General features: G+C 43.3%; 1 protein-coding gene across 4 annotated transcripts in view; it reads right to left on the bottom strand.

Annotated features, from left to right (window-relative positions):
- Positions 1–717: 717 nt before the first annotated feature.
- The window catches only part of cfap20dc (CFAP20 domain containing), a 548,283-nt gene continuing 523,635 nt past the window's right edge, over positions 718–25,365 (bottom strand). For all 4 annotated transcript variants that reach the window (XM_068051613.1, XM_068051614.1, XM_068051616.1 and 1 more), the window contains 2 exons: positions 16,980–17,089; positions 718–2,872 (listed from right to left, as the gene is read on the bottom strand). In XM_068051613.1, the coding sequence (XP_067907714.1) occupies positions 2,760–2,872; positions 16,980–17,089 (223 nt within the window). In that variant the 3' untranslated portion in view covers positions 718–2,759. The remainder of the gene's footprint in view (positions 2,873–16,979; positions 17,090–25,365) is intronic.

Raw genomic sequence — 25,365 nt, 5'->3', positions numbered from 1 at the left:
ACAGAGGGACATAGATAGGCTGCAGAGCAGGGCTGAGAGATGGCAAATGGAGTTTAATGCGGAAAAGTGCGAGGTGATTCACTTTGGAAGGAGTAACAGGAATGCAGAGTACTGGACTAATGGGAAGATTCTTGGTAGTGTAGATGAACAGAGAGATCTTGGTGTCCAGGTGCATAAATCCCTGAAGGTTGCTACCCAGGTTAATAGGGCTGTTAAGAAGGCATATGGTGTGTTAGCTTTCATTAGTAGGGGGATCGAGCTTCGGAGCCACGAGGTCATGCTGCAGCTGTACAAAACTCTGGTGAGACCGCACCTGGAGTATTGCGTGCAGTTCTGGTCACCGCATTATAGGAAGGATGTGGAAGCTTTGGAAAGGGTGCAGAGGAGATTTACTAGGATGTTGCCTGGTATGGAGGGAAGGTCTTACGAGGAAAGGCTGAGGGACTTGAGGTTGTTTTCGTTGGAGAGAAGGAGGAGGAGAGGTGACTTAATAGAGACATATAAGATAATCAGAGGGTTGGATAGGGTGGATAGTGAGAGTCTTTTTCCTCGGATGGTGATGGCAAACACGAGGGGACATAGCTTTAAGTTGAGGGGTGATAGATATAGGACAGATGTCAGAGGTAGTTTCTTTACTCAGAGAGTAGTAGGGGCGTGGAACGCCCTGCCTGCAACAGTAGTAGACTCGCCAACTTTAAGGGCATTTAAGTGGTCATTGGATAGACATATGGATGAAAATGGAATAGTGTAGGTCAGATGGTTTCACAGGTCGGCGCAACATCGAGGGCTGAAGGGCCTGTACTGCGCTGTAATGTTCTAATTCTAATATGTTCTGCCCAATTAATCAAGGTCTTTAGCAGTCTAACCAGCACTCCTTAAAGGCACTGCTGGAGGCCACACTCAAATAGAGAGGTGAACTTTTTTATATTTAATTTCTGTGGAGCCAGAAGAGGCTGTTGATGCAGGCTTACTCGTTCCTATTCATCTCTCCCTATAGGGCATACATGCAGGCTGGCTTGGCATCACCGTCAACCAAATTTCTTCAGACCCCAACCAGTGAACTGCGCCTAGGCACCCAATTGGTGGCTGCAGCGTGTTGGTTTTATATAGATGAGGCCGAATGTCCAATTTTGAGTGGACCTCAGGCAACATCATCAAATGTACGTTCACTGGGTGACAACCATTTTGCAGCAGTTTCCAGCACAAAGCCAGTTTCTCAGCCCCAATGTTTACACATGGAAGCTTTCCAGCAGGGGTTACTGGACCAAAAATGGAAGCTTGGCTAAAGTTAATTGTCGAGTGTATTTGCCAACTTAGCACAAGGAGAACTGGGCAATGTTCCAGTTTAATGGACCACACAGTTCCCTTTCTAAATGTAAGTAATTCTCAAAATTAATTAATTTTACATTGTGCCATCTAGAGAAAAAAATCTTTGCTCAATTTATTATTTTGTCAACTTAAAGTTCTCCTTTAAAAAGTGATGTAAAATAAGCATCCAAGAACCGTCACAATTCACAAAAACTGTTTTTTGCTGAGATATTTATGAATGAATCTGAAAAACTCAATGTTCAGGAAGTTATCCTCAATATAAAATAAATATGATATTAACACCTTCCAGCACAGGATAAAATTCACATTATGTACTTTATTCGGATTTTCCGTTTTGGGTCAGGACCCTGATGTCGGGGTCAAATACAGATCCCAAACCCGCACTGTGTCGGGAGCAGTCACCCGACATTAATTTTGGCTGGATTGGCCAAGTGGCTAGAGGGCGTGTTCACTGTTCAATTAAGGATGATGGGCGGGCTTTTGAAGCTGGAGGGCCAATAGGAAGCACTCTAACACTGAAGGAGCTGCAGTCTGCCGTTGCAGTAAACGAGAAGAAGGGTGCCTCTATCTTGAGGACTTCAAAAATATTTGAAATAAAAAATAGCTACAGCTGCTGGACCATCATTGTGGAGGGAAAATCCACGGCTGCAGCTGTGGCCAGGCAGGAGTGGGGACCTGAAAGTGATCCTGGAACGCTGGTCCCCCAGGTCTGCCCCAAGGAGGCCGCCTCAAGGCATTTGCTGTGCTCCCAATGCCACAGGGGGCCCACAGGCTAGCTGGAAAATTCCAGTCGTCCTCTGATCATTGGTCTTAATTGGCCTTGAAATTAATTAAAGAGGCTACCCACCACTGGCAGGTGAGTAGTCATTCCATGCCCGATCCTGCCTTCCTGAAAATAGCTCGAGGGTGGGATGGTGCTGGCAAACCTGGAATGCTGGCCAGCAGCATGAGATTACCCACCTGCCTGCCTCCATTCCTGCTTCCATCGGACTGTCAAAATCTTGCCCAAGATTCAAAGTTTTCTATCCCTAGTAATAATATCTGTGAAGTTCATTTTCAAATTTGACAAATTTAGTGCTAATTATATTTCATTGGTTTCAAAATAAGACATGGCTCATACTAAACAGCACATGCATGCAAAAACACAAACGTGCATTTGAGAACCCATTTAGATAAAGGAACATGCGGAACTGTGGAATCTGTCCAGTTACAATGTTTGGTAATTAAAAAGAAGGGTAATGTGTGCTGAAATGCTGCTGCAGACCTCAGGTGATGAATACATTCATTTCTATATCATTCAGCCTTCTTTCGGATTGCAGTATTCCTATTTTAGGATAACTTTGTCTTTGAAACAATATGCTCCTGGAGTCTCAGAAAAATCCAAGCAGTTACCATGCAACAGTGTTGCTTCAAAGGTCTCCATTTCCGACTCATGCCAGTTCATAGTATTTTCCTGTTTTTGGATCAAAGTAACAATTCAAACAGGGATCATACAATAGATCCAGTACTTCATCCTGATCTTCAGTATTACTTGCGGTACTATCTGTCAAATACAACACAAAAGGATTATGAGGCACAAGTGAAAACATTCTATTCTCTAGTTAAAATGTCTTCATCTGCACTTTGCGGTTCTTTTTACATTTTGGGACACGATACCAAGATTGTTGAATAATGTAGGAGTTATGGCAGATTCACTCACTTGTATGAAAAGCAATATTAGATTAGATTAGAGATACAGCACTGAAACAGGCCCTTTGGCCCACCGAGTCTGTGCCGACCATCAACCACCCATTTATACTAATCCTACACTAATCCCATATTCCTACCAAACATCCCCATCTATCCCTATATTTCCCTACCACCTACCTATACTAGTGACAATTTATAATGGCCAATTTACCTACCAACCTGCAAGTCTTTTGGCTTGTGGGAGGAAACCGGAGCACCCGGAGAAAACCCATGCAGACACAGGGAGAACTTGCAAACTCCACACAGGCAGTGCCCAGAATCGAACCCGGGTCCCTGGAGCTGTGAGGCTGCAGTGCTAACCACTGCGCCACTGTACCGCCCCATAATAGTATGTATTTTGTGCCAAGAACTACTAACATTGGCAGTTCATCAAAACTAAATTCATTAAGTAGATTTTTATTTTCCCTTTTAATACTTTTGAGATTCAACCTTCAATACTCTCGCCTCTGAGCCGCAACGTTGTGGGTTCAAGTCCCGCTGCAGGACTTGAGTGCAACAATCTAGGCTGACACTCCAGTGCAGGACTGAGGGAGTGCTGCACTGCTGAAGGTGCTGACTTTCAGATGAGATTTCTGTCCTATCAGGTGGACATAAAAGATCCCATGGCAATATTTCGAAGAAGAGTAGGGGAGTTATCGCTGGTGTCTTGGCCTATATTTATCCCTCAATCAACATCTCTAAAACAAATTATCTGGTCATTAGCACATTGTTGTTTGTGGCAGTTTGCTGTGTGCAGATTGGCTTCCGCATTTCCTACATTGCAACAGTGACTACACTTCAAAAAGTACTTCATTGGCTGTAAAACGGTTTGGGATGGTCATGAAAGGTGCTATATAAATTCAAGTCTTTTTTAAAAATTTGTGTTTGCAGTACATATAGGCAGAGACACCTTGTTATCACCAACTTGTGGAGTTGGCTCAGCACTTCTTATGGGGAATTCACAAACTTGCAACTTGGGTAAGTAAAGCCCTTCTTATAATAGAAAATGCACTTCAAAGAAAATTATGCAAAGGATAATAATTAGAATTATGTTACAAGTTGAAGGGATAAAGTGAGCCAATTCGGAATATCATCAGAACTCTGAGGTACTTTGTAGCATTGAACCAGATATTTTTATATTTGTTATTCATGTATAGAAATATACATATATACTTTAAAAATGTAATTAAAAAAAAATCCTACATTTCCAATTTGAACAGATCAAAGCAAGATATGAGCTATGAACTTGGTGTGGGAATTGTGTTGAGGGATTACCCACACCCTTTGCTTCGATGCAGCCAGCACCCAAACTTTGTGCTGCCTGCTCATTTAAACGATTGCAGTGTGCAGCCAAAACTAACCATGGTGTTGAGTAGCTGCATGCCTGAATAGGGGACGCAAAATCGGGACAGGCCTGTGCAAGTTCCAGCCAGCCTGCATGACTTAAAGCTAGTCTGTGCCTCTTAAAAGGGAGGTGATCTTGGCTGGAGCAGGTGCTGGAAGTAATTGTAAAAGTGAGTTTGAAATAGGAAAGACACAAATAGCACAACATGGTAGACAGCGGGCTTCAAGATTTTCCGATGCTGCATCAAGACCCTGGTGAAGGAAGTGCAGGAGATGCTATCTATTCACAGGGGACCAGGAGGCCCTTCAGACAAACTCTGTGAAGGCAGTGGGACCAGAAAGCTGTGGCAATCAATACCTAGAATCTAGCAATGAGGGCCTGGTTGCAGTGCCACAAGAAGTTCAATGACCTCACACAAGTGGTCAAGATCAGTGAATTGCATGTACAAATGCCATACCCTACCAATTGCACCACTAGCCTCACAAACTGTTCAAAGCACTACACACCCATCACTCACCTACCAACAATCTCTATCAATGATGATTCATATCTCACATTCGTAGCTTCACCTGACCCTCACACACTTTGCACTGCTGCAAATCTCAAACCCACATCCCATAGATTTCACACACTGACAGCTACTCAACTATGACAGCCACATCACACAAACACATTGCACCACACTTACTGACACACTTCCCTCTCTCATACAGGACAAGGTGCTGCACAACCCGAGGGGACAGGCCAGAGTGCCTGTCTTTACCACCATGGAGGAGATGGTGCTCGCCATCATTGCTGCGGCCGTGACTGAGGCCTTAGCCAGCAGTGGGGCTGAAACCATCATCGATGATGGTATGTTCACGTCTAATCCTCCTTCTTACATCGCACTTCCACCTCATTCCATGATCTCCTCTGTTTTAGAAGCTGCATATGGTGTAAGCATATGCCTCTTGATTCCCTTCCCCTCCCATCACCACAACCCTACCCTTGTGCCTTTCTCCTTTCAGATACCTAAGAACTGCCACCTGGGCAGGCAGTGGTGGAAGAGATAGAGGTGATAGAGCAAGAAGGCAGTGATAAAGAAGAAACACAATCAGTTGCTCTCACACTTGAAGCCATCAGCTCAGAGTGTAGAAGAGCATGCCAAGAACAGCACCAGGCATACCTAAAAATGCAGTGCCAACTTGGTGATGCGACAGCACAGGCCGACACATGCATGCTGCAGGGAAGCAGCACATTATAGACAGAGCTAAGTGATCCCACAACCAATGGATTGGATCAAAGCTCTGCAGTCCTGCTACACCCATTTGTGAATGGTGGCGGAAAATTAAACAACTAACTGAAGGAGGAGGTTCCACAAACATTCCCATCCTCAATGAAGGGGGCGCCCAGCACGTCAGAGCAAAAGACAAGGCTAAAGCCTTTGCAAAAATCTTCAGGCAGAAGTGCCATGTGGATGATCCATTTCAGCCTCCTCCTGAGGTCCCCAGCATCAGATGCCAGTCTTCTGCCAATTCGATTCCTTCCACATGATATCAAGAAACGCTGAATGCACTGGATATAGCAAAGACTGTGGACCTCGACATTCATCCTGACTGTAGTACTGAAGACTTGTGCTCTGGAACTAGCTGCGCCCCTAGCCAAGCTGTACAGCTATAACACTGGCATCTACCTGACAATATGGAAAATTGCCCAGGTATATCCTGTCCACAAAAAGCAAGACAAATCCAATCCAGCCAATTACCATCCCATCAATCATTCAATTATCAGCAAAGTGATGGAGGGTGCTGTCAACAGCGCTTATGAAGTGGCACTTACACAGCAATAACCTGGACATCCATGCTCAATTTAGGTTCCGCTAGGGCCATGCAGCTCCAAATCTCATTAGAGTTTGGTCCAAACATGGACAAAAGAGCTGAATAGAAGAGGTGGGGTGAGAGTGACTGCCCTTGACATCAAGGCAGCATTTGACCGTGTGTGGCATCAAGGGGTCTTCGCAAAATTGAAGTCAATGGGAATCGGAGGAAATCTCTCCACTGTTTGGACTCATAACTAGCGCAAAGGAAGATGGTTGTGGTTGTTGGAGGCCAATCATCTGAACCCCAGGAGATTGCTTCAGGAGTTCCTCAGATAGTGTCCTAGACCCAACCATCTTCAGTTGCTTCATCAAAGATCTTCCCTCCATCATAAGGTCAGAAATGGGGATGTTCACTGGTGATTGCAGGTGTTCAATACCATTTGCAACTGCTCAGATACTGAGACAGTCCATGCCTGAATGCAGCAAGATGTGGACAACATTCAGGCTTGGGTTGATAAGTGGCAAGTAACGTTCGCACTACACAAGTGCCAGGCAATGACCATCTCCAACAAGAGAGAATCTAACCATCTCTCCTTGATATTCATTGCTGAATCTCCCCCACCATCAACATCCTGGGGATTACCATTGACCAGAAACTTAACTAGACAAGCCATATAAATACCGTGGCTACAACAGCAAGTCAAAGGCTGGGAATTCTGCAGCGAGTAACTCACCTCCTGATTCCCCAAAGCTTGTTCACCATCTATAAGTCAAGAGTGTGATAGAATACTCTCCAATTGCCTGGATGAGTGCAGCTCCAACAACACTCAAGAAGCTCTACACCATCCAGGACAAAGCAGCCTGCTTGATAGGCATCCCATCTACCACTTTAAACATTTACTCCCTCCACCACCGACATACAGTGGTACCAGTGTGTACCATCTACAAGATGCACTGCAGCAACGCACCAATGCTCCTTCGACAGCATCTTCCAAACCTGCAACCTGTACCACTTAGAAGAACAAGGGCAGAAGGTGCATGGGAACACCAACACCCGTAAGTCCGCCTCCAAGTCACACACCATCCTGACTTGGAAATATATTGTCGTTCCTTCACTGTCTCTGGGTCAAAATCCTGGAACTCCCTTCCTAACAGCACTGTGGATGTACCTACAACACATGGACTGCAGCTGTTCAAGAATGACGTTTACCGCCATCTTCCCAAGGGCAATTAGGGATGAGCATCAAATGCTGGCCTAGCCACGATGCTCACATCCCATGAACGAATAAAAAAGATACTGACAAGTACTTCAGAGGATAGCTTAGAATTGGACATGAGTGGCCTACAACCAGAGCAAGGGGCAAGGGTAGCACAGATGCCAGCTCCCTGGAGGGCGAAGTCACACATGAATTCTTGTGCAGAGGACTCAGATGAAGACTTCGATGGGCAGTCTACAAAAGAGGGCTGATAGGTATCCATAATAAAATGCTTGCAGCATTGGCAGGCCTAGCTAGGTACAGAATTTGGAGCCCATCCTCTACAGCATGCAATGGTAGCCAACTCCATGCAAACACTTGTGGACCCAATATTGATGCAATATCTGATGGCCAATGTCTCAGCTCCCATCGCAGTACATCTTGGCACTGCAGTGGAAGCTCAGACTGTTCTCATCCAAGCTCAGCTTGCTGTCAAGTAGGATCAGACTGCTGACATCATAGCTGTGGATACCAGTGTGCAAAGGGGCTTGCAGGGTGTCACAGCAGTCTAGCAATCTGTCCTTCCCTACTCCTATTAAAGTGGCACTGTGGAGCACGAACCTGCTGTCCTCTCTCAGTCAGTGCTCTTGTTGTTGCCTGCCAGCCAGGTAGCTCAGATGGCTGCTGTCCATGCTGAGATGGTGCAGACCTTCTACGGCCAGAGCTGCTCAAGACCATCCTGCAAGGCCACCTGCAACCTTCCCCACTTAAAGTCAGCAGCTTTCCACCAGCTGTGCTGAAGCCATTGTGGTAGCACTGTAGTTGATGCTTGTATGCAATATGGCAGGGCTTAATTTATAGGGCAGAATTTTAACTGCCAAGGTGGGCGGGGGGGAGCAAGTTCAGGTACGGGCAGGGGGGTTAAATGGTTGAAAAATGCTGGTGGGAGGGAAACCTGACTTGATCCCACCTACTTCCAGGTTTTACCAGAGCATGTTCCGAGGCGAGCCCTGTGGAGCTGTCGGGTCAGTGATTTAAATATGCAAACAAGCAATCAATTGTGGCTTTAACTCAGGATTCTAGCTTTAACAGCCAGCACATGGGTTTCCTGAGCTGTGTGGAACTTGCCAGGATCAACTAGGCAAGAGCACAGCGGGAAGTTATTGATCAATGAAACTGGTAGGCTGGAAAGCCTTTAAACAGTGAAACTGCGTAGCTGCTGGCCTAAGTGAAAGGCAGCACTTGATCTAAGAACATGATTTCACTGCTTCACAGGTGATTTTCAACTTTGTGGTAGTCACTTTACCTACCTTGGACTTTAAACATCTTGATCTGATCTTTCTTACTGTTGGCTTTCACTGCAGCATGGGAGCAATGCAGCTATAGCATCAACCTCTGATGAGGGACAAGAGGAGCAGCTACACCAACAACAGCAGTACCAGGTGCCACACCAACAAGCTCAGGAGCAGGAACAGGAGCAAGAGCCCACCAACAGCAACAACACTAGCAGCAGCAGCAAGACTAGCCACACCAGCACTAGCTTCCTTTTCTGCAACTACATGTCGCTTCACAGGACAGAAGGGTAGACACGGTACTCCAGCTCGAAGGAGGCGATACCCCCAGCACAAGGTACACAGCTTCCTCGACATGACGGAGCAACAATGCATCAGGAGGTTCAGGCTTTCACGACAGATCATTGCTGACATCGGCAGCCTTCTGGAACAGGAGAACATTGCCAGCTGCCATCAAGGTCACCACAGTCGTGAAATTCTTCACCTCCGGCTTCTTCCAGGAATCTGCTGCTAGCATCTGCAGGATTTCACAATCTGCTGCCCACAAGTGTATCTCCTAAGTGCCATGTCTATCAAGGCTGCCATTTATGTCCACTTTGAAATTGATCAGGCCAGTCAGACACAGAGGGCTCTTGTTTTTGCTGCAGTGACTGGATTCTCAGAGATACAGGGTGTCACTGACTGTACACATGTAGCAATCAAGGCGCCCTCAGATTAGCCTGGAGTATTTATCAATTAGAAGGGATTCCACTCCCTCAATGTTCAGTTTGTAGGTGACCACTGGAAGATTATCATGCATGTCTGTGCAAGATATCCTGGAATCCACCATGATTTCTTCATTCTGTGACAGCCATGTCTCACAGGTTTTCACACCTCCACACAGAGTGAGCGGGTGGCTCCTTGGAAATAAGATCTACCTTCTGAGGACCTGGCTGATGACTCCTGTGAAGAGCCCTACCACTGATGCAGAGGAGAGGCACAACAAAAGTCTCATGACCGCAAGGGCAATCACTGAGCAAGCCATTGGGTTGCTGAAGATGCAATTCGGGCTCCTTGACAGACCTGGAGGGCACTTCAGTCTGCACCAGCAAGAGCCTCCAGAATGATTGTGGTCTGCTGTGCCTTGCACAACATCGCACTGTAGGGAGGAATGGCACTACAGGAGGAGGAAAGTGCAGATCACTTGGAAGAGGAGCCAGATGTGGCCAGGGTTCCTGCAACCGCTCACCTGGCTGCCTCATACAGGCATGCTTCAGCTAATCTGAGTGTGTGAAGCCATGTGGCAGTGCAATAATAAATCTTGTGCCACCCAACCACCAAGACAATCACTCCCACAGTCAAAAATCCAACCATTGCACTCACACCCTATTGTTATCTTCCAGTCTGGTCATACCATTCTTCTGAAGGATATTGTCCATTTGGGATTTGGGATGGAACAAAGTAGGAAAATGAAGAGTTGAAATAAAGTGCTTGATTTATTTAAGTAAACATACACATAACACCATTGTCACACGTACAAGAAGTGCAATGATGAAAAATTATGGACAAAATCTGAAGAGTTATAAAAACTGACTTTGTCTTATAGAAAATGGACCTTTCTTTTAAAAAGTGGACAATGTGCTCCAAAATGACCACCGAAGGAAAAGGACTTGGTCTTTGTATATTCAAACTGACAGGGACAAAGGAAAATCTTCAAAGCTAAGTGGTGTCAATTGCACCCATCCTACATCCATCCTGAATTGAATAGATTCTTCTGAAACAAAGACGGTGCAAAGTAGCCAGGTCCTGGGCCATTGTGCGATCACCATGGGGACAGACCAAAGGGTCTCCTACCAGGAGGCGAGATATAACACATCTTTACCTTAAAAGGCAGCCTAGAGAGAGAGAATTAGAGAGACACCCAGAAAGCAGCATCCAAGAAGCTTGTTTCCAGCAAACCAGAAGGCACCCTGCTGTAGAATTTTACATCTACACCAATGAAGCAGTGAATTATAAATGATCCACTGTCTTCAACTGAACTTTCAACCACGAGAGAAATCTACAAACAATTCAGGCCTGCAACCAACAAGAACTTAACTTCCAAGAGAATTCAACAGGTTTACCATGACTACCCCCAAAACCTACCCTCCACTTATAATTACTTACCCATTTTCCCATCTGTTCCTTCGTGTGTGTGTGTGTGTGTGTGTGTGTGTGCGCGCGCGAGCAAATGCATGAGTGGATGCAGTTGCGATAATTTCTGGATAAGGTGTATTTGATCAATAAATAATTGATTTTCAACTTTAAACCTATAAGAAAACCTGCTGCTGTCTGTTTATTTGACAAATAAAACACCAAAGGGTTAAACCCTAATAACAAAACACACTTGCTGTGGTCAGGTGGGAATTGAACAGTGGGAACCACCCAAATGAATCCCCTTGTGCAACCATGAAGTCCTCTGGATTTTGAAGCCTGTGAAGTCCCCACCAAAGACTGTCTCACCTGCACCTGTGCAGGGGTAGCCTCGGCCATCAGGGAAGGAGGCAGCAGCAGCATGTATGGCTCTGTCCGAGGCGGTAGTGGTGCGGGGCAAGGGATGAGAAGTAGGTGCGCCTTGAGAAAAGTATCCACTTCCATGTTCCATTTCTCCATATTCCTCTTCTGGGCCATTTGCACTTCACTGCTTGCCAAGAGCTGGAGAGCACTTGTTTGCATTTCAGTGAGGCATTGAGGCTCCAAGCGAGACTATCTCCATTTTGTGTAAAGTAGCCGACTTAGCATGCAGGCCATTGGTCAGGACCAGGATATACTCAGTTCCCTGCCGCATTTAATTCTCCATCCAGGTGGCCATGGAAGTGGACATCAGTGCAAATGTCTGAGACATCATTGGCACTCATGCTAAAGATGGATTCCTCCAATCTTTCTCCAAGGATGCACGCTGCCTCTGGAAATTCTGATAGAAGCACACACATTTCCTGTTGCTGCTTCAGAGATGGCTTTTGTGGATGACCCCCATGACCCTCTATGTCCAGCTGACAAGTACTTGGAGGGTCGTGTGCCCTCCAACAGGGACTGTCTAATGATGTCCCTGTCTCCAGCACTGCTCCTGCTCACATGTGATATGTACCTCACCATGTGACAACCTAGCTATTTCTACTGCAGTACCCACTGAGGTGTGTGTATCTGCACTGGTGGAGGGTGCGCATGAGTCATGTGTCAGCACATCCTCAGGGTGCTTGCCCTTCTCTGAGGACTCCTTGTTCTCTTACCTCTGCTCCTTTGTCACCCTTAAAGGATCTGTAGAAGACGAAAGACATGAATTATTGCTGACAGGTAAATGAGTTCAAACTCTAAATTGTGCATATCGTGTCATTTCAGTTAGTATGACATCAATGCAGCATGAGTGACTGTTATGTGCAGTGTGATATCTAATATTGTCACCAGGTATGTGGGAGACCTCCATCTCACCGCTGCCTATGCACATAGACTGTGCCACCCTGCTGATCTCTAAAGCTTGCTCCTCCACAGTGGTCAATGTGGCTACGACTACAGGTCCACTCCAAGTTCTCTCCTTCTCTCTGGAATTTCACAATCTCATCTTCTGTATTGAGAGAAAGCAGAGAGTTATGAGTGTGGGAAGTGGAATGTGTGGAAAGGGTGGAATGACAACATTTATGGAGGGTGACTGTGAAGGACGGGTACGACATGTCAATAAATCGAGGGCAAATGAGATTGTTGGCTGTTCAGCTAGGGATGTGTCAAGGTGTCTCGAGAGAGGAATGAGTGGAGTTGCAAGTTGCTTTGAGGGGTGCTCTGCAGGAGAATGCTGGGGAAGTCAGAGTGTGGGGGTTGGCACCTGAAAGTGTTGTGCCACTCACCTATCCTGCCCAGATGAAGTCATTGAATCTCTGCAGCACCCTGCAACACTCCTGCTGCTCACAACTTCTGAGACCTCCAGCATGCCTGTTTGGTTTGGGTGGCTGGCATCTTCCTCCAGTCTGCAGAAAACAACACTTCCCTTCTAGCCCTTACCACCTCCAGAATCATTACCAGGGAAGGGTCAAAGAACTAGGGGGATGTTCTTCACATGTTTCCCTGCCATCATTCTTCTTCCTGCTGCCTTCAGAAAGAATGCAGACATTCTGACTCCTGCCGGATCCCTTTAAATAGAAAGTCTCTCATTGACAGGTGCAGTTCATCATACCCGGACTCTGTCGTTGGTCAGGAAACACAGAAGTGGTATGTTAATACCGTGGTTGAGTTAAACAGCCATGGCAAAGCCCAATGATGAAGTAAACAGGTTCCTGCTGCAAGCGGGTCTCTGCAATAAAATTGTGCCCAAAAATTTTGTTGGGAATGTTTATTTTGTTAAAACCTGTTACATTTCTGGCTCTGCCAGTTCTGATGAAGGGTTACTGACCTGAAATGTTAACTCTGCTTCTCTCTCCACAGTTGCTGCCAGACCTGCTGAGTATTTCCAGCATTGCTTGCTTTTATTTCAGATTTCCAGCATCCGCAGTATTTTGCTTTTATTTTAATGTTTATTTTGTGGTGGCTTCTATTTTTTCATTGTGGCCTAGCAGACGCTGTGATGTTCAGTAACAGAGGGAAGCTAAAGTATGGGACTGATGGTGAATGGGATTTAAAAAATTTTTTTCATGGGATGTGAGGGTCACTGGCAAGGCCTGATTTTGTTGCGAATCCCTAATTGCCCTTGAAAAGATGGCGGTGAGCTGCCTTTTTGACCCGCTGCAGTCCATCTGGTGCAGGTACACCCACAATGCTGTTAGGGAGGGAGTTCCAGGATTTTGATCCAGCAACAGTGATAAAACGGTGATATATTTCCAATTAGAATGGTGTGTGACTTGGAGGGGTAGTTGCAGGTGTTCCCCTGTGTCTGTTATCCTTGTACTTCTAGGTGGAAGGGGTTGTGTGTTTTGGAAGGTGTTGTTGAAGGAGGTGTGGTGAGATGCTGCAGTGCATCTTATAGATGGTACATACTGCTGCCACTGTGCTTTGGTGGTGAGGGAGTGAATGTTTAAAGTGGTGGATGGGGTGCTAATTAAGTGGGCTGCTTTGTCCTGGATGATGTTAAGCTTCCTGAGTGTTGTTGGAGCTGCACTCATCCAGGTAAGTGGAGAGTATTCCGTCAGCCTCCTGACTTGGTGCCTTGTAGATGCTGGACAGGCTTTGGGGAGTCAGGAGGTGGTTTACTCACTGCAGAATTCCCAGCCTCTGACCTGTTCTTGTAATCACAGTATTTATGTGGCAGGTCCAGTTCAGTTTCTGGTCAATGGTAACTCCAGGATGTTGATAGTAGGGTATTCAGAGATGGTAATGCTGTTGAATGTCAAGGGGAGATGGTTAGATTCTCTCTTATTGGAGATTGTCATTGCTGGCACTTATGTGGCATGAATATTACTTGCCACTTATCAGCCGAAGTCTGAATGTTGTCCAGGTCTTTGTGCATGTGGACGTGGACTGCTGAGGAGTTGCGAATGGTACTGAACATCTTACAATCATCAGTGAACATTCCCACCTCTGACCTTATGATGGAGGGAAGGTCATTGATGAAGCAGCTGAAGGTGGTTGGGCCTAGGACACTACCCTCCAACAACCATTGTCCACCACCATTTGTGGAGCCTCCTCCTCCTGTCAGTGGTTTAATTGTCCACGACCATTCATGACTGGATGTGGCAGGACTGCAGAGCTTAGATCTGATCCATTGGTTATGGGATCGCTTAGCTCTGTCTATCGCATACTGCTTATGCAGTTTGGCACGCAAGTAATCCTGTGTTGTAGCTTCACCAGGTTGACATCTCATTTTGAGGTATGCCTGGCGCTGCTCCTGGCATGCCCTCCTGCACTCTTCATTGAACCAGAGTTGGTCTCCTGACTTGATGGTAACGGTAGAGTGGGGAATATGCGGGCCATGAAGTTACAGATGGCAATTGTTACTAGATCAACTGTTAAATTTAAATCTGAGATTGATGGATTGTGGTTAACCAAAGGCATTAACGGATATGGTGCAAATGGGGCTATATGGAATTAGGACACAGATAAGCCATGATCTGATTAATTGGCAGAATGGGCTCGGGGACTAAATGGCCTACTCCTGCTTCTGTGTCCCTATGGTGTTCGGTAGGGAATTCCACAATATTGATCCAGCGATGATGAAACAATGATAATATATTTCCAAGTTAACATGGTGTGTGATTCAGAGTGGAACTTGGAGATGATGGTGTTCCCAAGACATTGCTGCTTTCATCTTTCTCGATAGTAGAGTTTGCAGGGCAGAGAAGTGCTGATAAATTAATGGTTATGAGTTGCTGCAATGTATGCTGCAGAGGGTACATACTGCAGTCACATTTCGTTGGTGGATCTTGCGTCTTGAGGCAGGGGCAATTGAGCTGCTCCATCCGGGATGGTGCCAAGTGTCTTGTGCATTGTTGTGGCTGCCCTGATCCAGTGAGTAGCATTGACTGCATAGGAAAGGCACCCGCTTTCCTCTCTCAGGATGACAGCATATCTGCTCCCCACGCCAAAATCTCTGCTAGTGCCCTTTTTGGTACACTCAGCCAGTTAGCCCAGACTGCTGAAATCTGCGCAGAAATCCTGCAGTCTCCATTCGGTCCCTGTATGCCCAGGGCTGCTCAAGGTAGTCCCGCAAGGCCAGCTGAAGTGTCCTCAATGGAAGCTCAGTTATGCAGCCAAATTTCCAGGATTATATTTTTTCCTGTTTGTTTGTCTGACTATGATAAAAAATCTAATCAACATTTACAGAAGGAAACTAAACTTGTTGATAGTATTGAGAAAAAAATTGCAATTCATTAAGATTAAACATTATATTCAAATTCTCTTATCCTCATATTTTGCTGGTGGGTGCAAATATTCTTTCAATGTTAAACTATGCAATGCAAGTTGCCATTGATAAATAGACATTTGTTCCTATCAAAAGAAATATTTGCATTTGATGTGCAGACTGCCAGGATTTCAAACACAACAAGATGCTATCCTTTAATTTCTTTATAACAAATTCTTTGAAGTTAATAGAAATTCCCAAATTTTGTGATTAAAACTTTCTGAATACTTAGATATCTTATGTTAAAGTTATTACTTAAAAATTCCAACCAGTGCTTGGATACACATGAACAGGCATAAGTCCTTAAAATAAAAGCAAAATACTGTGGATGCTGGAAATCTGAAACAAAAACAAGAAATGCTGGATTCACTCAGCAGGTCTGGCAGCATCTGTGGAAAGAGAAGCAGAGTTAACGTTTCGGGTCAGTGACCCTTCTTCCGAAGAAGGGTCACTGACCCGAAACGTTAACTCTGCTTCTCTTTCCACAGATGCTGCCAGACCTGCTGAGTGAATCCAGCATTTCTTGTTTTTGTTTGAGGCTTAAGTCCTTGTTTGCAGCCCACTAAGTAAGTATCACGTAAGGGATCATCTATGATGAATCACTATATACATCCAGCCATATCACATACTCTGTTCCAATGATGCACAAAGAGTCACAGAATCACAGAGCCATTATACCACAGCAGGAGGCCATTCGGCCATCGCATCCATGCCGGCTCTCTGCAGAGCAATCCAGTCAGTCCCATTCTCCCTCTCTATCCCCATAGCCCTGCAAGTTTACCTCCCTCAACTGTCCATCCAATTTCCTTTGAAATCATTCATCGTCTCCGCATCCACATAGGCAGCGAGTCCAGGTCATTACCACTCACCGCGTAAAAACATTCTTCCTCACATCTCCCTTGTATCTCTAGCTCAAAATCTTAAATCTTTGTCCCCTAGTCCTTGTACCATGAGCTAATGGAAACAGCTTTTCTTTCTCTCACTTACCTAAACCTGTCATAGTCTTGTACACCTCCATCAAATCTCCCCTCAATTTCCTTTACTCCAAGGAGAACAACCCCAGCTAACCTTGTAGCTAAAATCCCTCATCCCTGAAACCATTCTGGTAAATCTCCTCTGCATCCTGCCAAGGACCTTCACATCCTTGCTAAAGTTTGGTGCCAGAATTGGGCATAATACCCTAGTTGTGACCTAACCAGAGCTTTATAAAGGTTCAGCATAATGCCCTTACTTTTGTAATCAATACCTTATTTATGAAGCCCAAGATCCCATATGCTTTGCTAACTACCCTTTCAATATGTCCTGCCACCTTCAAAGATCAATGCACATCAACTCCCAGGTCCCTCTGTCCCTGCACACTCATTAGAACTGTGCCATTAAGTCTATATTGCATATTGCACCCATTTGTTCTGCTAAAGTGTTGAGCACAATGAGCATGAAATTTTCATACTTCCTAAATCCTGAAGAACAGCTGGTTGTCTGGGTGAAAGGGTATTTTTCCGATCTTTCAGCTGTTCACTGGGCAGAATGATGGGAGGACTGTAAATATTTCCCCAGTCACTGTAAAACATAAGAATAAGATAGAAAACAAATTACAGCTAAACTTGAAAATATTATGTAGGAAAAACCTAATCTATACCAATTGCAAAAACATTTATGAAATTGGTATGGGACAGAAACTTTCATCCAGGTACTGAAATCTAACAGAACTAGTAATTAAATGATTATTATGATTCGTATGATATTGATAGTGGAACTGTGCTACTGATGAATGACATGACCTTTATAAATTTCAAGGATGACAAATCACACTGCAAATAGAAAGTAACCTTTTTGCCAACGTCCCATGAGCTGTAATGGTTGATGTCTCCCATTATAACATCACTAAACTCAATGGGTAGACTTAACCAGTTGTTGGCTGGGCTGCTAGATGGAGCACTGAAGGTCCATGGAGTCTTGAGAAAATACTGCAAAAGTGGAGTTTAGCCCCTTGGACTATCGTTACATTATAATATATTGCACCCTGATATTATGTTAACAAAGGCAATTGTCACTAAATTATAATTACTCAGCAAATAAAACAAGGAGGAATTTACAACAACACCTTAACTGCAGTCTTTTTTAACATTCTGCTTGATAACTTTAAGATAATTTGATATGCAGTTCAAGTACTTTAAAATGACCAGCTGTAAAGTTAATATCTCCGGCAGATCTCGGGGAGGGGTTGGTGGGGGAGGTGGATGACTCCACCCAGTAAGTCACTGCATTTTAATTTTAGTAGCTTTGCACAGAGGAAATTATAATTTTGCAATCTTGATAATTATAAAAATTAAATCAAAGAACAAAACATCATCAATTTAATACAAAATCTTATAACAGAACTAGAAATAGAAACAGTGCATCCTAATTTTTTCACCTGAAATTGCATCATTATTCATTCAAAATTGGAGAGGTGAATTTTAAAATTAAAAATTGAACTAACTTCAGATGTGTTTTACTCATAGCAAATATACCCAATCATATCCATTAAATATCACAGCAATTAAACAGGCATATTCACTCGCACAAAAACGTGCATGATTTCTCAATTGCAGTAAAACCATTCACTACTTTAATTGATCAAAATGGGTCAAAAGATTCTAACTGCACCACATCACATCATACCACATCATGGGCTTCATGCCCAACCACTTTATATTTCAGTGTAGACTTCAGGGTATGCTGCTTTGCTTTTGGTACTCACTGTGATTGTTCTAAGCTAATAACCATGGTTATCAGTGCATGAGAGCTTGCTACTCCATCACATTCACTTGAAAAACTGTCTAAGCAAATACCATTGCTTGCCGTTATTTCCCTGGAGTGGAGTGTGAAAATAGTTGTGAACCATTCCTTTCAATAGACACAAAACATTTCCCAATATGTTCCATAGTGACTGTTGCTGTGCCAAACTCTGAATGCAAAATAAAGTTTGGCTAAAAATGGACTGGAATTTGTACATAAGGTTTGTCCATCCACCCACATTCAAAATTACAATCCTGACAGGGCAACTGCTTTAAGTTTTTTTTTAATTGAAGTTAGTAGTTCAAGATCAAATTAGATAGATTTCTTTCAGAAAATAACATTTTGGGATACAATATATGAGTAATTGGAGACGTGACATGTGGCAAATGGTGCATGTTGGGAAGAACAGGTGAATTTGGACCTATGGCTCCCAAAGCTGAGCACCACTGGGGTTCTTCTTGTGGCATTTCTGGGTCTGTTACAGACTAATTAATAGAGATTGATTACTATGATTGGTCAACAACTCCATTATTATTGTATCATGTGACTGCCAGGAGGGTAGAAGCTGAATTCAATGGACTTTGTCTTTTTATTTCTTGTAATTTGGATGTTCCGATGGTGGGGGATCTTACTGAAAAATAAAACACTCTTCCATTTTTTTACACCTAGAATCAGAATTAAACAATTGAAAGTTTTCACAGCACAGATTACATGCAAAGTAAGATTCCCTCTGCACTGCTATGCAGCTAAGTCCAAACCAATTCCAAAATGATTAGCTTTAAACCAGTGGACCTTTCTAAGCTCCACATTTTTCATAGCCTTTTTGAGTCCAATTAGCTTTGAGTTATACAGAATTCTGTACTATAACCTTGTACTTACCACAAGTTACTTGTATTGAGGATCATCACATTTTGGAACATTTTAACCACAAAAAAAAATTTGGAAAAAGAAATAGCTTTAAATGCTGAAGTTTAAAGTGAAGTTAAGTTATAAAAAGGTACTGAATGATAACTGGTGAGATCACATCTGCAGCAGTATGTACAGTATTGGTCTCCTTATTTAATGCAGGATGTAAATGTGTCGGAAGCAATTCAGAGAAGGTTTACTAGACTAATACCTGGAATGGGCAAGTTGTCTGATGAGGAAAGGTTGGGCAGGCTAGGCTTGTATCCACTGGAGTTTAGAAGAGTAAGAAGCGACTTGATGGAAACATATAAGATCCTGAGGGGTCTTGATAGGGTGGATGTGGAAGGGATGTTTCCTCTTGTGGGAAAATCCAGAACTAGGGGTCACTGTTTAAAAATAAGGGGTTGCCCATTTAAGACAGAGATAAGGAGAAACTTTTTCTCTCAGAGGGTCGTGAATCTTTGGAACTCTCTTCTTCAAAAAGTGGTGGAAGCAGAGTCTTTGAATGTTTTTAAGGCAGAGGTAGATAGATTCTTGATAAGCAAGGGGGTAAAAGGATATCAGGGTAGGTGGGAATGTGGAGTTGAGGTTACAATCAGATCAGCCATGATCTTGTTGAATGGCGGAGCAGACTCGAGGGGCTGAGTGGCCTACTCCTGCTCCTAATACATATGTCTGTATGCTCATATGCTTAAAATACTAATGATAAAAGCAGATTACAAACAGATAGAATCAAAATACTGCAGAGGCTGGAAATCTGAAATACAAACAGAAAATGCTGGAAATATTTAGCAGGTCAGGCAGCATCCACAAAGAAAGAAACAAAGTTAATGTTTCAGGTTGAAGATCTACAATTGGAACGTGAAGAAATTACAGATTTAACAGTATTTAAGCAAGTGCAAAGGCAGGCAAAGTGTGGGAGGCAAGTAAGGAACAAAAGGGAAAGTCTGTGATCAGGCAAAAGACAAGGCAAAAGGGGCAAGTCAAGAAACAAATAATAGGTCTAGAAGAGCAGTATCTTGACCAGTACTTGCTGTATGAAAAAGTTAGGAGAATACAAGCAGAACTAGATGCAGTGTCATTTAATATTGTCAAGAAAACATGCCATACCAAATGAGGATTTTTAATTCATCGGTTGGAAACCTACATTAAACTTTTAAAAAAGAGCTGGGATCCTACAGTTAACTTTTAAAAAGCCGGCAGCCAAGATCGCCACCACAATTTGCATTGAAATACCTCATATTCCAGGATGGTGAATCAAAGACGCATGTCTAACAAGGTTGCATCCAGGACAATGCCTCATGAATTTGGAAACAGCTAACAACTTCGCTTCTAATGGCAAAACATTCAAAGCCATCTTGGAACATTAACAGTGGAGTCATATCTCCAGGGGGTGAATATTGAAATGACACTCAAGAGAGATTGCAAAATACCTAGACATGAATCTAATTAAACTGCAAACGAGGACACTGGACAATCATGTGACTGCCTCCCCATCTGTGGAAAACTAGCAGTCTTTTGCAAAAGGATAATCTCCTGAGACTTTGAAGCAGACAAATTTTGAATGCGAACCAGACAAGATCCCAGTGGGGTTGTGTGTGTGTCTCTCTCTCTCCAAACAACATTACAAGTTTGAAACCTGTCTGTGACATCTGTCTACCATTGCTACAGACAGAAACCCCAGGGAGGAAAGCAACCTACAACCCTGTCTCCAAGAAAAACCCTGAACCAGGTGGGCCAGCCACAAAGTGCACTCCTACCAGCCAGAGACTTAAAGATCACAAATTCAGCAGGAAGACAACGGAATTACCCGATCCCACAGTCTGTATATTCTTTTTACTTGTTCTGGACTCTAATCCAAACCAGAATATTTCATATCACGATGCATTCTATTTGTGTGTGTGATTCTCGTGTGCGTGTGTGAGTGAAAGTGTAGCATAGTTTTATTATTTTATCTAGATCGGGTTTAGTTTTTTTTAAAAGTATAATAAACTCACTTCTTTCTTGTTTAAACTCAAAAAAATCTGTCCGATTGGTTCTTTTATGATCGATAGAACCATAGAGCCATAGAAAAATTGCAGTACAGAAGGAGGCCATTCAGCCTGTCGTGTCCGTGCTGGCTGAAAAACTAGCCGTCCAATCTAATTTCACCTTCAAGCACTTGGTCCATAGCCTTGCAGGTTACAGCACTTCATGTGCATGTCCAGGTACATTTCAAAATAATTGAGGGTTTCTGCCTCCACCACCATTCCTGGCAGTGAATTCCAGACACCCACCACCCTCTGGGTGAAAACGTTTTTCCTCATGTTCCCTCTAATCCTTAAGGTGATTACCTTAAATCTGTTCCCCCTGGTAATTGAACTCTCCACTAGGGGAAACAGGTCCTTCCTGTCTACTTTATCTAGGCCTCTCATAATTTTGTGCACCACAATTAAGTCACCCCTCAGCCTCCTCTTTTCTAAGGAAAACAACCCTAGCCTATCCAATCTTTCCTCATATCTGCAACTTTCAAACCCTGGCAACATTCTTGTAAATCTCCTCTGCACTCTCTCCAGAGTAACTATGTCCTTCCTGTAATGTGGGGACCAGAACTGTATGTAATACTCCAATTGTGGCCAAACCAGCATTTTATACAGTTCCAGCATTACATCCCTGCTTTTGTATTCTATACCTTGGCCAATAAAGGAAAGCATTCCATATTCCTTTTTCACCACTTTATCTACCTGTCCTACCACCTTTAGGGACCTGTGGACATGCACTCCAAGGTCTCTCATTTTTTCTACCCCTCTCAATATCCTCCCGTTTATTGTGCATTCCCTTGCTTTATTTGTCCTCTCCAAGTGCATTATCTCACAATTCTCTGGATTGAATTCCATTTGCCACTTTTCTGCCCACTCAAACAAACCATTGATATCATTCTGGTGTCTACAGCTATCCTCTTCACAATCAACTGCATGACCAATTTTTGTGTCATCAGCAAATTTCCCAATCATGCCTCCCACATTTAAGTCCAAATCATTAACATATAGCACAAACAGCAAGGGACCCAACACTGAGCTGTGTGGAACGCCTCTGAAAACAGCTTTCCATTCACAAAAACATCCGTCGACTACTATCCTTTGCTTCCTGTCACTGCGCCAATTTTAGATCCAACCTGCCACATTCCCCTGTATCCCATGGGCTTTCATTTTACTGACCAGTCTGCCTGTGGGACCTTGTCAAATGCCTTACTAAAATCCATGTAGACTACATCCACTGCACTATCCTCATCAATCCTCCTTGTTACTTCCTCAAAGAATTCAATTAAGTTAGTAAGACATGACCTTCCCTTAACAAATCCATGCTGACTATCCCTGATTAATCCATGCCTTTCTAAGTGGCAGTTTATCCTGTCCCTCAGAATTGATTCTAATAATTTACCCTCCACCGAGGTCAGACTGACCAGCCTATAATTATTTGGCCTATTCCTCGCACCCTTTTTAAACAATAGTATAACATTCGCAGACCTCCAATCCTCTGGCACCCCGCCCGTATCCAATGAGGATTTGAAGATGATCCTCAGCGCATCCGCTACTTCCTCCCTCACTTCCTTTAACAACCTGGGATGCAATCCAACCAGCTCTGGTGATTTATCCACTTTCAAGGATGTCAGACCCTCTAGTACTTCCTCTCTCATTATGCTAATCATATCTAACATTTCACACTCCTCCTCTTTTACTACAATATCTGCACCATCCCTCTCCTTTGTGAAGACAAAGGCAAAAAACTCATTAAGAACCCTGCCCTCATCATCTGCATCCACATGTAAGTTCCCTTGTACATCTCTGATAGGCCCTACCCTTTCCTTAGTTATTCTCTTGTACTTAATGCACTGATAAAACATCACAACAAAGGTAAGAGGTAAAACAGTCACTGACGTGGTAAGTACATTCACTGTTTTAAAAGGAATAAACCCTGTTACGGTCAAACGAGGAGAAGGACAGCAGGGGAGCCTTGTGACCCCTCCTCACCTGATCATAACAATATAGATAAGTTGAGTGTTATGCATATAGATAGGGCCAATGCCAAGCATTTATACACCATGCAGGGAGTCAGGCATAATACTACTTAGGGGTAGAAATACCTTGGTGTTACAGTGCATGAATCTCTTAATATTCACATCCCATGTCATGAAGCTTTTGCAAAAGCAAGTAAGAAACTAGGATGTATTGCCAAATTTTGATTTGATTACAATACTTTAGATTTGGTCCATGTGGATAGACTATGTGTGTCAAATTTTGTTTGATAATGCACCTGTGAAGTGCTTTGGGATGTTTTACCATGTGAAAGACAGGAAATAAATGCAGGTTGTTGTTGTAGCCACCAGGAAGTTTAAGTACAAAACAAATACTGCACAAAAAATTACACGATCCTTGTATACAGGACCTTGATTAAGCTTTATTTAGAATACTGTAACCAGCTTTGGTCCCCTCACAAGGTGGGTGATACATAGGCCCTAGAAAAGGTTCCGAGGAGAACCACTTGGCTGACACCTAATTTAAAGGCCCTTAGTTACCACAAACTTTACCACAATGGGTGAAGAGAGTTGGTCATTTACTCTTAAAAAATCATAGACTTAAAGGAGTTTTGACTTTGGTCTTTAAAATAATGAAAGGATTATTTGAGTTAGACAGATTAGAAAGGACCATGAGGCATGAGTAAATGTTATGTAAGCATAGAACTAGGTAAGATTTTCGGGGGGAACAAATCTTTTTATAGAAAGACATTGAACTATACAACAAATTGCCATCTTGTGCAATGAATACAAATTCACTACAAACATTAAAAAAAAGTTCCTGACTGTAGCTGATATCACTACTTATAGGAGGTAGTTGGGCCTTAGAAAGATGCATCTCCGGGTCACTGTTTTCTCCTGGAAATTGGGGATGGAAAGAAAGTTTCCCAGAATGTTTCCACCGCCACACACCCCCTCCCCACCCCACCCCTGCAACCCAAAGGTCAATTGCTGGCATAACTTGTACCTTTATCTGTCCAGCAATATTCTAATTTCAGGCAGGATCAACATTGGGGTCATTGGTCAGGTATAAACCCTGCCACACTGCTCATACAGCAGCGGATCAGAGCCTTAATTCTTTGAGTGACTGTTACCGGCCAAATCAAAATCTACTGACATCCAGGATCCAGTCATAGCTATTACAAGCAAATACAAACAAGAAGAAGCAATTGGAAAATACAACAAATATCTACTTCTTGTGGGAGATAGAAATGATAAAAAAGGTCATTTGAACAAGAAAATAACACATTGCAACTGAAATGAATCAGGAAGCCTGATAGAAATTGACAGCTCAAATTCCAACAGCCTATGATTCAGAATATCAATCAACAGCTGCTTTGATTTCTAATCCTTTATCTGTGAAATCAATTTAACAGTATAAACAAGAACAAAAGAGGTTCAATTGGAAGAAAAAGTAAAACAAAACTGAAACACACAAACTATGATAAATGACACAAATAAATTAATTATGGACTGGCCAAGTAGTATATACTGGCAACTCTCAGCAATTCTTCCATATTTCCTCACTAATACAAAGACAAACCGCACCGCAGCCTCACAGCTCCAGGGACCCGGGTTCGATTCCAGGTACTGCCTGTGTGGAGTTTGCAAGTTCTCCCAGTGTCTGCGTGGGTTTTCTCCGGGTGCTCCGGTTTCCTCCCACAAGCCAAAAGACTTGCAGGTTGATAGGTAAATTGGCCATTATAAATTGTCACTAGTGTAGGTAGGTGGTAGGGAAATATAGGGACAGGTGGGGATGTTTGGTAGGAATATGGGATTAGTGTAGGATTAGTATAAATGGGTGGTTGATGTTCGGCACAGACTCGGTGGGCCGAAGGGCCTGTTTCAGTGCTGTATCTCTAATCTAAAAAACAAAAAACAATTACAAGGTGTGATTTTTGAACTTCCAATATAAAGTTGTTTTGCAAAGGAGTCAATCAAAATAGAAATAGTATATTTTTTATATCAATTAAGATATTGAGCACTTTTTTCTGTTGTTCTCATTATTTTTTGAACCATTGTAATTTATAAGTTTGGGATCCCGACTGCTTGAAATTGACAACTCAGAGAGACTTGCATTTGCATATTTTCACAA

Source organism: Heterodontus francisci, chromosome 19, assembly GCF_036365525.1.
Source record: "Heterodontus francisci isolate sHetFra1 chromosome 19, sHetFra1.hap1, whole genome shotgun sequence".
Classification (NCBI taxonomy): domain Eukaryota; kingdom Metazoa; phylum Chordata; class Chondrichthyes; order Heterodontiformes; family Heterodontidae; genus Heterodontus; species Heterodontus francisci.
The sequence above is the reverse complement of the archived record's forward strand: the minus strand, read 5'-3'. Positions and strand labels throughout refer to the sequence as shown.